Raw genomic sequence first — 15,276 nt, 5'->3', positions numbered from 1 at the left:
CCGCGTGTGGAACGAAGTCCGTTTTGTCGAAATGCCCTAGTTGAAAATAAAAATAATTTGCCGCGTGTGGAACGAAGTCCGTTTTGTCAAAATGCCCCTAGTTGAAAATAAAAAACAAGCCGCGTGTGAACGAAGTCCGTTTTGTCGAAATGCCCCTAGTTGAAAATAAAACAATTTGCCGCGTGTGGAACGAAGTCCGTTTTGTCAAAATGCCCTAGTTGAAAATAAAACAATTTGCCGCGTGTGGAACGAAGTCCGTTTTGTCGAAATGCCCTAGTTGAAAATAAAACAATTTGCCGCGTGTGGAACGAAGTCCGTTTTGTCGAAATGCCCCTAGTTGAAAAAAAATAATTTGCCGCGTGGAACGAAGTCCGTTTTGTCGAAATGCCCTAGTTGAAAATAAAACAATTTGCCGCGTGTGGATCGAAGTCCGTTTTGTCGAAATGCCCCTAGTTGAAAATAAAACAATTTGCCGCGTGTGAACGAAGTCCGTTTTGTCGAAATGCCCTAGTTGAAAATAAAAATAATTTGCCGCGTGTGGAACGAAGTCCGTTTTGTCGAAATGCCCCTAGTTGAAAATAAAAATAATTTGCCGCGTGTGGATCGAAGTCCGTTTTGTCGAAAGGACTAAGAGCATTTTTCTATGCGTCTTATATAAAATTTTTATATATCTGAGTTTTACAAATGGAGAACAAATGAACAATTGTAGGCAGCGTATATCACTTACTAATACAGTAATACTGCATTAACAGACAATCTTTGGGTTAGTTAAAGTTGTTAAATTTATACCTAATTTTCTGGACATCCAGACACACCATAATATATTCACAATTAAAACAAAAGACAAAAAAGCTGAGGCTGTATAAAGCAACACACTCTAATAATATCAACATCATATATTATACTATAATCTCTGCTTTAGCATTGAGCACTCTATCTATACGATTATGTTTGTGCTAGCTACTACAGCTATCACCACAATAATCTTTTACTTATATATTTATTATTTATATATATTTATATTTGTAAAGTTCGTTTCGTGTTTAAACGTAAAGGTAGAGCCTGCATTATAGTTTCATTTATTTTAGTATTTACGTGGAAGTGTTACAAAATGAGTGAGTCAAACTTTATTTATCAAATCGTAATTCATTATTATTGAAACGTGTTCAAAGGAACTATAACAGTTGCTTGACAATGGCTACAAGGAACGATTTTTATGTTGTGAAGACTACTGTGAAATACTGGTGAGCCATGAACATTTGATTGCCTTGAGACGAAATTCTGCCAAATGAAAGACACTAAAGATAAACTAGAAGATACATTAAAGATAAACGTCCTTCAATGAAGTCAACTTAGTAAAGTCTTCATATAATATTGTTGATGGGGGTTGATGAAATATTGCAGATCAATTGTAGATACGATTAATTTTGTCTTGAGCACCAAGAAAAACAACGACATATAGTGCCATACATTTATAGGCCATAGTGTATTAAATACCATGTACTTGTGGTTATATTGAACTGCAAATTGCAAAACAAAGGTAAAAGGTTCAAAACTACTGTATTTTCTATGAAATAACTACTAATGTTCAAGCTCTATCTTAAATTTATTAAAATAATTAATATTTTTCAATTAAATATTTATCTTTTCAGACTACCCATAATTTTACTGCTCGATAATGAAAGGATCTTTGAGCGATGCTTTGTCAGTGTAAACTTCAGGAAGATGAGATCTATAGCGTCTCTTGTAGGATGATGGTAAACAATATTGTGGTTTAGACATTGGTTACTGAGATATTCTGATGCTTTCTGCAAGAAAACTTTTCTTTATTGCTGAACAGTAACGTGGTTTAAGAATTGCTGCCTGAGAAACGCTGGTGCTTCAGTCTGAAAAGAACTACGTTTCATTGCATTTTATTCAGCTGATCTCTATCTAGTTAATACCATGAAATGTGAATAATTGCAATGAAAATTTCATGCAGGATCGGGTTATCGCCATTGCCCTAACTAATGCAGGAGCGGATCCAGGAGATTATGAAGGAGGGGGCTGAACTCTTTGAATTAGTTTGAAAACTGAAACTCAGATATATTATTCAATTTTCTTGGGTTTTTGTCTAGCAAAAGGGGTGGGGGTGGGGTGCTTCAACCCTGCTAATGTGCTTACAATTGCCATTTGATATATGCAAGAAACGTTCACTGTATCAATAAAACAAACACTAAACTGACCAGTTATTTCTTTGATATTAGCCAAGTATTGAGCTGTTAACGATTTTAATTCTTCTGTTGCTTGATAAGGCAACGTAGCTGCATGGTTGTATTTTATACATATGTGCAAAAAACAGATAACATACAACATGAATAAATTTATTGAAAATATATAATCCTTTTACATTGAAATATAAAAAGTTTATTCAGAATGAATGCGTTTTTGAAACACAAACATCCTTATACCGATGTAATAAATAATCATGGAATATTATTTTACTAGGTATGAAAATTCATTGTCTGTGAATATAAATTCAGCCTGTAGTTCTAAAGTAAACATTCATTAGTAGTTAGTTTAAGACAATTAAAAACGACTTAAAGCAAAAAATCCAGTTGGTTTTCACACTCTTCAGTCTTCACTTAATGGCAACAGCACGATGACTCTAACAAAAAAATATTAAACTTGAGTTCAATCAGTCTCATACAAGACTTTTTATTTGCAGAATTAAAACATATGAAGATGTTTTGATTATATGTCATGTTATAACAAAATAAATTCAAAACCGAGCAAGAGACATATAGCTTTAATAAAGTCACTATTTTAAAAATTGTAAGTACGTACCTCGCCATGGTCTAATATTCAGTCGCCTTGTTCTATCGCAAACTTCTTTACGTCCTTTTGCAAAGAAAGCTTTTTGCTGAACTGATATAACATCAATGTTGTCGCAAATTACATCCGACAACTTACGAGCTTCTATTGCTTTTCGCTGAGCATCCGTAAATCCTTCTGGCAATGGATTTGTGTAAAAGAATCTATCCCCTTGTCTTAACCGATCAAATTGATCTTTGACGATACAAGTAAAGGTAGGTCCTAGAATTGGGCTTTCATTTGCTGAAGAAATACGCGGTTTTTCACCAATGCCAGCTGCAAACACATCAGTATTTTGAGGTCGATTATTATAAACTGATTTAAGACTTTGCAGTACTTCTGGTTCAAAAAGTACACTAATATCGTCAAAACTTCTCACACGAGAGAGATCAAGTTCGCTGGGATACAAAAAGGGATAACGCCGCTGACATCTTCTTAGAAATGCGCTATAAAAACGTAGGCCATGTTCACGTGCACGTTGCATGTTCAATGCAGCAAGATTTAGACCTTCTCGGCTGATTTCATCACGCTGGAACAATTCATTTGTGAGACCAATCGCCATTTCATTGTCCATTTCTTGAGAAACATTGCCAACCATTCCAATCATCCAGCCATCAATCCCGTTGACTTGAGCCAGTGTATTATTAAAGAAAAGTTCGCGCAAGGGGACTGGAGAGAACGGAAAAGATTCATAGTCTCTTTTGAGAAATTCAAACTTCGGTCTGATCAAACTATGTCCTAACCTAAATGCTATTGTAGCGAACTCGTTAGATATAGAAGCATTTACTCTGGGGTTATATCTGATGTTTGAATCTAATACATCAGTTCCAATCAGAATTGGTAACCATTCTTCATATGTTATATGTTGAATCAAAGCACCAACAATTTTTCTTGCTTCCTGATAGATTTTTTCTGAGTACCAATGTGGATTTATTCTTGAAAGACGTCTTGCAATACGATTGTGTTCACGAACCCAGAGTGTATGCATAGCTGCTAAAGCTGCTTGTTCGTTTATTCGGTTATCACCTGCGAGGAAACAAGATCCAAGATTCTCGCAAAGGCTAAGTGGCTCACCTAATTGACTGTTGTCAATTGGAGGAAGATTATCACCAGAAGTTGCCAGAAACCTAAGATTTCCTAAAAATAAATACAAAAGAATTATTAGACTTTTATGAATTTTAGCAAACTTTTAGAGGCAGTTTTATAAAAGTGTCTGTTTTTGTTATTTGAAAGAATGTTGTTTTTGTTATTCTTACTTATACTTTGTATGTTTGACAATGTTTTACATATTCTTACCGGCATCACGAACTGCGTCTTGAACGCTTTCTGATGACCCATAAACCATAGATGCATCAAGATATGCAGTATTTACATTAATCTGCTCACGTGGTGTAGCTTTCTTAAAATCACATCTTGCCGCAGATCTAATTAATCGAATACATGGTCTTTGTCCAAAAGGCAAGATTGGGAAGCATGGATCAACAAAATCTTCTGCGCTACCATCGCACCTGAAATTTAAGAGTATGACAAAATAAACAATTTATTTCGTTTAACAAAAGTTTTTAAGTAAAAAAACAGATCATTTTACATACGGTATATTTTCACATATGTCACCATTCTCAGATTCCGGTGCTAATGTTAAATCATGATCAATAAACTGTCCCCATTGCATGAACAAATGCGTGATACCATCGCGGTTTGGTTGATTTTTATCTTGAATGACGATGTACTCATCTGTTACTTTGGAAGGATTAGGTAGGTTTGGTGCATTAGGTTGATTTAAACCTCCACCTGCCGGCTCATTCAGTCCTTCAGCATCAAAGTATCGAGCACGAAACATGCGGGAAAAAATAGTATCAGCTGCACCTTGTGTTGGATTATCTAAATTGTTACATGTTCCATCTATCGATCGATAAGCTTGATTTGCTTCGCATTGAATATTTGAAATCTCCGGAATGCAACCAGTCTCTTCTATTAGTTCTTCAAGACGTTCTTCTGAAAACATGCCTTCAGGACCCACATAAATTTCAGCGGTCTCGTCAACTGAAATAAATTCTTTTATTGAAATTTCATCTTTTTACATGATACAGACGAAATTTCCCAAATTTTTTGCATAATATAAATATATTTATAATAAGTATTAAAAGTATTAAAATTATAATATCTTACCCTCCGTTTTGATCAGTTTTTCAGCCTCTTTGCACACCTGATTAAACTTGCATGAAGCCAGTGAGTTCGCTCTTGTCCTTCTGCTCCTTGTTGCCATAAGGATGCTATGCAATTTTTTTGGTAATCTGAAGTTTTGTCCAGTGGGTCGGAAAGGATTACTTAGTTTTACTTTATCCATTACAGACAAAGCTTTTTTAAGCAAACTATCGGCGTAGCCTGCTTTCAAAACATACACCACAAGATTGATCTTATCAAGAAGTATATTATTTCTTATGTGCCTTAGCTCACAGGTTATTCTGAAGGTTCTTTCGGAACCAAATGGAATGAGACCAAAAAGTGTCTTATTTAATACAATTATTCCATTTATATTATCGCCAAGTACAAGAACTGCCTTAAATCTTCCATCGGTAACTAAAAGCTGGAACGCAGCGCCAGTTGTTGCTCTGAATTTCGACTTAAACACGCCAGTTAGAAGCGGTGTCTTTTCACTGATGATCGATTTTAAAAAAAAGTCTGAAAGAAGAGAAAATCTTGTTAAATCTTTGAAGGATAATATCTCCGTTGTTCATAATTTTTTTCGTCTAGCAATCAATATTAAAATGGGTATTTTCTAGATAAAAAAGTGTAGATAAAATTGTGGCAAGTAATTAGTTGAAGTCGCATGTACTAAATATAAACAAAAAGTCGTCTTTTTCAGTCTTCTAAATCATCTGCCTTCATTGTTAAATAAAGATTTTAATTTCCACTGATGTAAAAACGTTGTTGAGATCAGGAAAAAATAACAGTTTCATACGGTTGGTAAAACAAAATTTAGCTATTTATGAAAAAGGGCATCAACTTCAAACAGATTTGGCCATGAAACATAACGGCTAGATGTCTCTAAACAAGCATTTACTGTTTAAGGAAGAATATTTGTCGTTTGCTCCATTGATAAGATGTTTGAAGCAGTCTTGGTTTCTTACCTGTAGCTTGACATGTAGTAATGTACAAAACCAACAATAATATCAATTTAGTCGTCATTTTCGTAAGCTACAGCTGAACAGTTGAGTTGCTTGATCAGTAAGCTTGCTCTATCTCAGTCACCGATTCACTCGATCTTATATATCCATGCTGGTAATCGGTAATTACTTTAATCTCTAAGGAGAATTTTGTGTTGGAATGTCTTAATATCAAAACCTTTTGTATGTGCCATTAAACTCCCCCAGAAAAATTAAGATACCGACAGTTAATTGTTCACGAAATTTTTTGCTTGTATACAGAGACGCACGATCAGAGAGATTTAAAAAAACATCTAGCGATTTTAAGAATATGGGAAAATGGATTGTGCTTACGACGTAAACATTTTGCCCACTAATATAGACACTTCATGGGTAGGGATCGATACTTTGGGCTTTTTTGTTCAGACTACTTTCACCATAGTAATCCTCAAAAAAGGAGGTTTATGGAGCCCAGTATAAAAGTTAGTATTTCCTTAAAAATGATATATCTGAAAACACAACACGTTTGCCAACACAAATTCTTCACATGTGGCACACAAAATCTTCACGTGTACACTTCATAATTCCGAAGTGTTTTGCGACTATTATAATAATCTTTAAATAGGCATTCGCTGCCCACAAATGGCAGGAAATGTCTACTCAAATAGAGTGATAATTTGTTTAACAGTTTTACTGTTGGTCTCAGTGAGTTGTATTATTACAAGACATATAAATTGCTAAAGATTTTTACTCAAGATTATTCAACCATGTATTGAAATAGCTTGCTCAATTGTTGCAAGTACGACCATTTTATTAAATTTATAGCGTTTATCAATGAACTTGAATTCTTAAAAAAGACACATTTTAACTGCGATTACGTTAAGATTAGAGTCAAATTTATATTTAAACTTTGCATGTTATCTTTGTCCATCACCAAGGAGTATTTTATGCTCTTTTTTAATGATAAATGCCTCCAAAATTCAGTGCATACTGACACACTCTCAAAACCCTTAGAAAAATTTTCCTTGGTTGTTTTGAAGACTTATATTATACTTGAGAAAGACTAAGCGTGCCGAAAGACGTCAATTAGTCAAGTTTAGATTAACAGAATCTACCAAAACAGGTAATGTTGTTTTTAAAATGGCCATCATTGATTCCGGTAGCTTTATCGTTTTGTCAAACATGTGTATTATAATATGCATTTTCAGCTGTGCTAAAACCTTCATTGTATATTACTAATATGACTTCAAAACTTTTGTTGTTATATAACTTCAAAATCTTGTGTTACATAACTCAACACTGAAGTTTCACTTAGCAAAAATAGCAAATTCTAAATTATATAATTTTCACTTTAATGCTTAACATTTGTGGGTTCTTCGGCGCTCTAATGAACATTAATTTTTTGTTGATGTCCAAAACAAAATAACGGAAACAAGATATGACGTTTTTGTTTTGTCATCTGTACCACGCAAGGCTACACGATCCCATACCACGCTTAAGTATGAAGTGTGTATATACTGTTTGTTAGATTAACAACATGATAAAACAATTATGTTTACAAAGTACTTTGAAAGTTTGTCTTTCTTTACGCTACGTAAAAGATATAAACCTGTTACACTCAACGTTTACCAATTGTTTTCTCAGTAAACTTTTTTCGATGATTTTTCAAAATAAGAAAAAACATGCATATGACATAAGCAACTCACACAGAGAAATATATATACCCACTGAAGTATTTGGGTAAAAGGATGTTATGGTTTTTGTGATTATAAGCATCAGAACAGGAACTTGTTAATCAATATAGACCATTAATTCATCATATAGAGCATAATAAAAGTTGCAATTGATAGCTAGCTAAAGCTGTTTAAATTGCCCGTTACAGAATGATCGTTTATGTGTATAGCAAAATATACCAATGCTAAATATGTACAAGTTTCAATTTCTCGTCTATGGAGGATTAATATTTAAAACTTAATTGTTTTGCTAAATAATTATAGTTAAATATAGTTGTCTTGTGTAGCAAACCTTTGTTGTTATATAACTTCAAAATCTTCTGAGTTACATAACTCAACACTGAAGTTTCAGTTAGAAAAAATAGCAACTTCTAAATTATATAATTTTCGCTTTATCGCTTAACATTTGTGGGTTCTTCGGGGCTCTAATGAACATTAATTTTTTTATGGATGTCCAAAACAATATAACGGAAACAAGATATGACGTTTTTGTTTTGTCATTTTTTTGTACCACGCAATGCTACACGATCCCATACCACGCTTAAGTATGAAGTGTGTATATACTGTTTGTTAGATCAACAACATAATAAAACAATTATGTTTACAAAGTACTTTGAAAGTTTGTCTTCCTTTACGCAGGTAAAAGATATAAACCTGTTACACTCAACGTTTACCAATTTTTTTCTCAGTAAACTTTTTTCGATGATTTTTCAAAATAAGAAAAAACATGTATGTGACATAAGCAACTCACACAGAGGAACAAGAGTGCTGCCCAGAAAAGTATATTGCAATTGGAAATTACATTTGTAGCTATTTACAAACCTTGAATTTATTCAATCACAACTTAAATTATATTCATATCAATTTAAAATATTGACAGTATAATGCTCACCGATTGCTATGATTTAGTTTATAGCGCTTACTGATACACATTCATAATTTCCTATCATTTTTGTAGAGTTTGTCATGTTCTAGATTACAAGTAACTTAAAATTCATTTTAATTTTAAGGAATTTGTTTGTCAAAGGAATTGATGAATGCTCAATGAATAACGTCATATTAGTCTACCATAAATGCTTTATTTGAAAATCAAATATGAGAGTCCATTAGGATGTAGTTCTGAACATTACACTTGTGAGAAAAATGGACAAATTCAAGTCATAACGTTATACAGAAATTTTCCCTCTTTAGATAGATTTTTGTCCCTCAGTTACGGATGTTTGCATTGTTATTCGGAAACATATTTTGTTCGCATCTGTTCGCATTTTGTTCGCATCTGTTCGCATTTTGTTCGCATCTATTGTGAATAAGTCGTTTGTAAATTGCCGGTAATTGCTGTGATCTGTTCAGGGGGGTTTGTTCCAAGTTGGTATACCAACTTTCTAATGTAAGCCGTTGTATATAGTCAGTGCTGTATTTAATGCATTTTGCCGAGTCCCACTCAATGTTGTGCTTTGTGAGTCGGTGATGTTCGGCAATTTGATTAGCTTTGTCTTGTTTCTTTGTAGCTCGCTTATGTTCAATAAGTCTTATGTTTAAGTTCCTGCCAGTTTCCCCGATACCAACGTTTGAGATAGTTGTTTTTGTTGTGTAGAGTGTCCAGTGAATCACAAATGATTTGTGCACGTCTTGTTAATGTTCTGATTGTGGTGGCTTTGCGTGATGCAGGGTTGTAAGATGATTGGTCTAGTAGTCGGTCAGTGTGTGTTGGTTTGCGATAAACTGTTATTCGTAGTTTGTGATTGTCCTGTTTTATCAAACAGTCGAGAGAAGGAAGTGTTCCGTTTTCTTCGACATCTCTGGTAAATTGTATGTGGCTGTTCTGTTTGTTGATGTGAGTGTGAAAGTCATCAATTTCGTCTGCATGTAGTGCTGTGATTGTGTCATCTACGTAGCGGAACCAAAAAGGTGGTGCATCTTTGTAAGTCATGAGCGCCTCTATATATTGCATTACAATTTCAGCAACTACAACAGAAACGGGTGAGCCCATTGCTGTTCCATGTAATTGTTTGTAGTGTGTACCTTTGTACTGGAAGTAAGTTGAGGTGAGGCAGAGCTCTAGCAACTCCATAATGTCTTCTGTCGGTAATGGCAGTACGTCGTGGTGTTTGTAATGAGAGTTTTTGTACAAAGAAGTGCCAGATTAAGTGGAATACTCGTGAACAATGATTTCACATAAAAGACACTAGTATATAGTTGTCCGGTATTTGTATAGTGCTTAATTTTTTAATGAAATTTTCAGTGGATTGTAGCTTGTGTTTTGATTTGCTTATAAGTGGTTGCAGTATGTCAGCCAAGTAGTTTGAGAGTTCGTAAGTAGGCGAACCACAGAATGATACAATTGGTCGCATGGGTATTTTTGGTTTGTGAAGTTTTGGTAGTCCGTATAGTCTGGATGGTCATGGTACTGAACATCTAAGTCGATAGTAGACACGTTCAGATATAATGTTAGATTTTCTCATAGAGAAGATCTTGCTGTTAAGTTTGCGTACTAGTGATGGTGTTGGGTCTCGTTTGAGTTGTTCGTACGTTTGTCTGTCGCTAACAAGGGTGTCCATTTTGTCGAAGTAATCATTCCTGTCCATGAACACAGTCACGTGTCCTTTGTCTGCTGGTAAAATGACGATGTTGTTGTCGTGTTTTAGTCGTTTGAGTGCATGTTGCTCGTCCTTTGTCAAGTTGTTGTCACGTATAGAGGTAAAAACAAGGATTTGAGCCTGGGAAGGCACCTGAGCACCGCACCAACAACTATACCTCTCATCCAGACGAGAGACAGTCGCTGGAAACAGTTGGAAATTGGAAATTATATTCAAATCGGGAAACATTACATGCCGGGCGGGAACTATTATTCCTCAACGAAAATGGTTGATAACCACAAAAATAAGACCATGCTGGAGATGTACAATATTAAACGCGCCCGCGCGCACACGAGTGCCATAGACCATTTAATAACATGGCGGATAAATCATCAGTGGTATGTTTCACTTCAGTAAAGAGGCATATACAACCACAAATACAACCATCCGACTGGTGCAGCTTAAGTAAGACATTTCAGGCTTTAATTTAGTTCATTTTTAAAATTTCATGTATGAGAACAATATTTCTTCGTGCATCCATGTTTTTTAGGAGTTTGCAACATCAAACGTTCGAATCAAGGCACCACAACCGACCAACAGGGTTCACTCAGTACTCATAAATATCTATGTGAGAAGTCTGACTCGGAGATTGGTACTTAGACTAATTATAGTCTAGTATTGTTAATTCAAGAACACAGTACTGGACTACTGGTTTTTGTTAATTGGGGTATTTTTGGATTACATCTGCTAAATCTATCAATTCAGAAATAAATTCAGACGCTCATATGAGTTCTTTTACAATAACGTTGGGAGGAAAGGGAACACACGAATCGATGATATGGTATGAATTTTGAAAGTGTTCTTTTTATTATTTGTAGTTGCACAAATTCATATTAATTTACATTTATTGTTAATTGTGCTCAAATATTAATTATGTGTTCAACTTTATTTATGCCCACAAAATTTGTGTAGGAAAAAACAATTATTCTGAAAACATTTTCCAGTTTGAAGTCTGTGTTCTCTATTTCCTTCAATAACAATGTCATATATCATTATATGTTAATAGAATAGCAGTGTGTCATATGAATGTCGATTTTTTGAGCAAGAAAGTGAATTGGGTGATTTGGTTTACATGTATTGTATAAATATGTAGATGGAAAAATATATTATGTTCATGGTTTTTCTCTCATTTATATGTAGAATGAACAAAGTGAACATATTGCTAACAGTTATGACAAGCACCTAGAGTTAACCATCAAACACAAGTTTGTAATGTACATATTGACATTGTTTCTCATAAAAAGTCATTGGAGATGGTTATATGTATGAGTGCTTTCAATTGAAATAAATGAAAAATTTTGAAGTAATTCAAAGAAGGCATGTATTATTTTAACCCATATTAAAAGTATGCACATATTTTAAATTTAATAATGTTCTTTATTTTGTAGGATTTGGTGCCATCTTGAGGTAGTATTTGTTCTTGTGGTTCAGAGTGAAATAGATGTTCTATTCAAGATGAATGGTTGTACCTAGACTTGTGTTCAGTTTCGTGCTTTTATTCAATCTATGATGTGAAAGGTAAGTTCTGATTTGTTACAGGTTGCAATTCACTTCATAATTATTTGACTTAAATAAATTATTTAGTGTATTGTAGACCTTGCTCCTCATGTGCTACGAAAAAGCACTATGAAGGCTTGAAGACAGGATTGTATGGTTCGGATCATAAGCAATATCTCTTGCCGTTCCAAAAGATTGCATTCGACTTTTCATAACATCCAGGTACTTTTTAATGAAAATATGCCGAAGCATTAGTAGCTACGTTTTTCCATTATTCAATTTCTTACCCTGTCTCTATTGAACGTTCTTTTTTTGTTCAGTTTACCTATGTGCAAATATTATAACAATCATGGTTATATATGCCAAAAACTGGCATATTTATATTTCTATATTCTTCTAAGCAATACAACACCTTCAGCATTCCTTCACTATTTTAAACTTAAACTTACAGTGTCTCTCGAATTCTACGTTCTAACAACCATGGTTATATATGCCGAAATCTTGCATATTTGTATTTCTATATTCTTCTAGGCAATACAAAACGTGACGATCTCTTCCAGCCTAGACGGCTGTCTCTATGCTATATGCGATCAAAAGAAGTCCTTTGAAGCCAAAAAGTGGGCTGTTTAATCGCAAACTTACTCGAGAAGAGAAGTTACTTTCTAGATTGAATCATGAAAATATTGTAAGGTAAGAGGAAATTTATCATCCAAAATGAATCAAAATTTTATAACATAATGGTTCAAAGCGAGGTTCAATTTAGACGATACAAATTTCTTGGCTTATTAAATATTATCTTTGTAGAAACTATTATAAGAAGGTAGATAATCCCTTTTTTCCATGAAGCCCATGGATGCTTTCGTTCATAATGAGAGGGTCATATTGTATAAGGAGGCTCTCGCTCATCACGAGAGAGTTATGAGAAAGTTACATTGTAAAAGGTAACAAATAAAAAACGTATAAACATGCTTAGGGTCGGTTTAAGTTTTGAGTCGAATAGGCAGAAGTTGTTTGAACCTTTGCAGTATCCTTGGATGTTCAAGTTTTCTTTTTGAGAAGAATTCTGTTAAAGAAAAAAGACAAATTTTGAAAATATGAAAATCCCGTTTTCGGTCCATGTCTCCCGATACCCCGAGATAGTTGAGCACTAGAGCGTCTCATGTTAATTAATGGAACCAGATAATCCTGTCAGTCATGAAGCCCATGAATGGTTTGCTCGTGTTAAGCGTAAGGCACTAGAACGCCGCATGTTAACGTTTCGGTAGGAGATTTCGGCCCCTCCACGCTATCCTACTTGGCGATGCCAAGTCTTTGCTCGGGGTACGCTGAGAGCGTGCGTACACTACCGAAGTCCGGCAGCGACCGCACCCAGCTTCCACTGCTAGTTGACATCTACTATATAAAGTATTTACTTTATATATATATATACACAAATTCAAAGGCTTACGAAAGTTGTGGTATAATTGACATTGTTACTGCGCATGCCCAGATGATTTCTTTGATAATTTGCCACTAAGTGAATTAATTGCGACAAATGTAGTGCAAGTACATGTAGTTAGTCGTTGCCATGAATATGAGCAATTAGTCGAGTTTACTGCGCATGCGCTCGAGCGATTGATTTCTATTAAATGATTTCTATTAAATTGTTACTTGCTATTTACTCAAAATTAGTGCTAGTAGATGTAGTTACTACGCATGCGCAGATGATTTCTATTAAATTGTGACTAAGCTATTTACTTAAAAATTGGTGCTAGTAGATGTAGTTAGTCGTTGCCATGACCATGAACTATGGCAGCTGGTCAAATCGACTGCGCATGCTCAAAGAGACTACGCATGCGCAAATGATTTATCTGAAAATTTGTGACGGAGCGAGCTAATTACTCCATAATCGGTAGTAGGGCATACACTTGGTCGTTGCCATGACCATGAACACGAAGAGTTGGTGCAGTAGACTATGCATGCTAAGATTAATTCTCAAAAATTTTTGTTTATAAATGCGCTTAGCAAATTTTCAATCATATATTTTTGACACGCTGTTTATCTTTTTAAGCTTGTTTGACAAATGCATGTCAAACTCATAAACACTTTGTTACGCCACTCCTAATATCTTTGACATTGTTAAAGATGTTTTTCTTTTTCTACATAACTTTTTATCTACATATTTAATGCCTATACCTCATATCCTGTAATATTTATGACAGACTATAAATTTCTCGGATTGAGGTAGAAGAAATACTGGAAAATGAAACTTCCAACAATGAAACAAAATCAAGAGTGACAGAGACGAAAGAATGTCTCACTACACAGTTTTTCTTTGAGAATATCTTGAATGAAATTTTCTTTTTCGTCACAACAGGAGATTTATTTTTCGACAGTTGTTGAGAGTTTGTGTTTGTTTATATCGGCTGTTGTTAGGAGTTTTTCGCTTTTTTCTATTTTTGTAATAACGCTATTTTAAACAATAAATGCGACTTCTGATGTGTTGGCCACAAGTCAAAACAGGAACTAATTTGCCAAACATGTCTATGACCATTGACTATAAATAATGTCTAAGTTCACAACCTTAGAAAGAATTGCATGAAGACAGCGTGTCTTAAGTATGATTTATCGTCTTTTGTATGGAAATTTTTAACAATATTTTTATGGTTAAGGATGTAAATCGTCCAAGCTACTGCAGGGCTAACTGTTGACTTTTGGTGTTGACTAATGTTTTGACAACCTAACAGTAGTTATCTTCAATGAGCTGATTATTTTTAGCCTTCATAATACAATGGTTGACTAGTATGTTAAAATGATATGTTTCTTTACGTACTTTAAAAAAGTTTTGAAGCAAAATAATTTTGACAAACATAAAATTATGTGCTTGAATCAGAAAAAAATTTATTGCCTAAATTTGTAAGCTAGACATTCTCCAGCAAAGATCGATTTTGGGACCGCTTTAACCGTGTAATGATGTAAATAATGTGCGCATAGGATTTATCTAGATTTATGTACTACATTAGCGTCAAAGGAAATAGCCTATACTAGACTCCCAGTTTTTCTCAAACGCGCACTTTGTTGTAAAGAACAAATGTTGTAAAGAACATCTTCACTAATAAGTAAATATGACTCTCAAAAAGTATAGTATTTCAGTACATTGTCTAATGTTTGGACGTAACTTTGGAACTTGGAATAACATATTACGATTAAACTGCTTTAACTTATTCTTTGCGTTAATGACATTGTTAATTGTGAAAATCATAGTGCAAACATAATAAAGTGCTACAGATGATACCATCCTATTTTTTTAATTGGGTGAAATATTCTAGAGATATTGATAATCAACTGATTTTAATATTGGATACTGTTGAAGACATTATAAATATATGATTATACCTTTACTGGTGTATTCAAATATAATAACTTTTCGAA

The 15,276-nt window shown here is 34.2% G+C and overlaps 1 protein-coding gene and 1 long non-coding RNA gene across 3 annotated transcripts; one reads left to right on the top strand and one right to left on the bottom strand.

Annotated features, from left to right (window-relative positions):
- Nucleotides 1–2,347: 2,347 nt before the first annotated feature.
- On the bottom strand, nt 2,348–6,085 carry LOC124440183 (eosinophil peroxidase-like). The gene is made up of 6 exons (XM_046990517.1): nt 5,985–6,085; nt 5,023–5,535; nt 4,446–4,896; nt 4,150–4,361; nt 2,827–3,990; nt 2,348–2,647 (listed from the first exon to the last, which is right to left on the bottom strand). Exons 1-6 carry the CDS (start codon nt 6,040–6,042, stop codon nt 2,625–2,627), a joined length of 2,421 nt encoding a protein of 806 aa, XP_046846473.1. The 5' UTR covers nt 6,043–6,085; the 3' UTR covers nt 2,348–2,624.
- A 4,588-nt stretch (nt 6,086–10,673) lies between these two features.
- On the top strand, nt 10,674–11,680 carry LOC124440188. 2 transcript variants are annotated; one of them, XR_006946595.1, is made up of 3 exons: nt 10,674–10,773; nt 10,859–11,149; nt 11,509–11,680. It is a non-coding gene; the product is annotated as an uncharacterized LOC124440188 (long non-coding RNA). The 2 variants fall into 2 exon arrangements; XR_006946594.1 differs by lacking the exon at nt 10,674–10,773 and having other exon boundaries at nt 10,782–10,960; nt 11,074–11,149.
- Nucleotides 11,681–15,276: the final 3,596 nt, after the last annotated feature.

The sequence above is a fragment of the Xenia sp. Carnegie-2017 genome, unplaced genomic scaffold, assembly GCF_021976095.1.
Source record: "Xenia sp. Carnegie-2017 unplaced genomic scaffold, XeniaSp_v1 HiC_scaffold_2, whole genome shotgun sequence".
Classification (NCBI taxonomy): domain Eukaryota; kingdom Metazoa; phylum Cnidaria; class Anthozoa; order Malacalcyonacea; family Xeniidae; genus Xenia; species Xenia sp. Carnegie-2017.
This window is presented reverse-complemented; position numbering and strand designations above follow the sequence as displayed.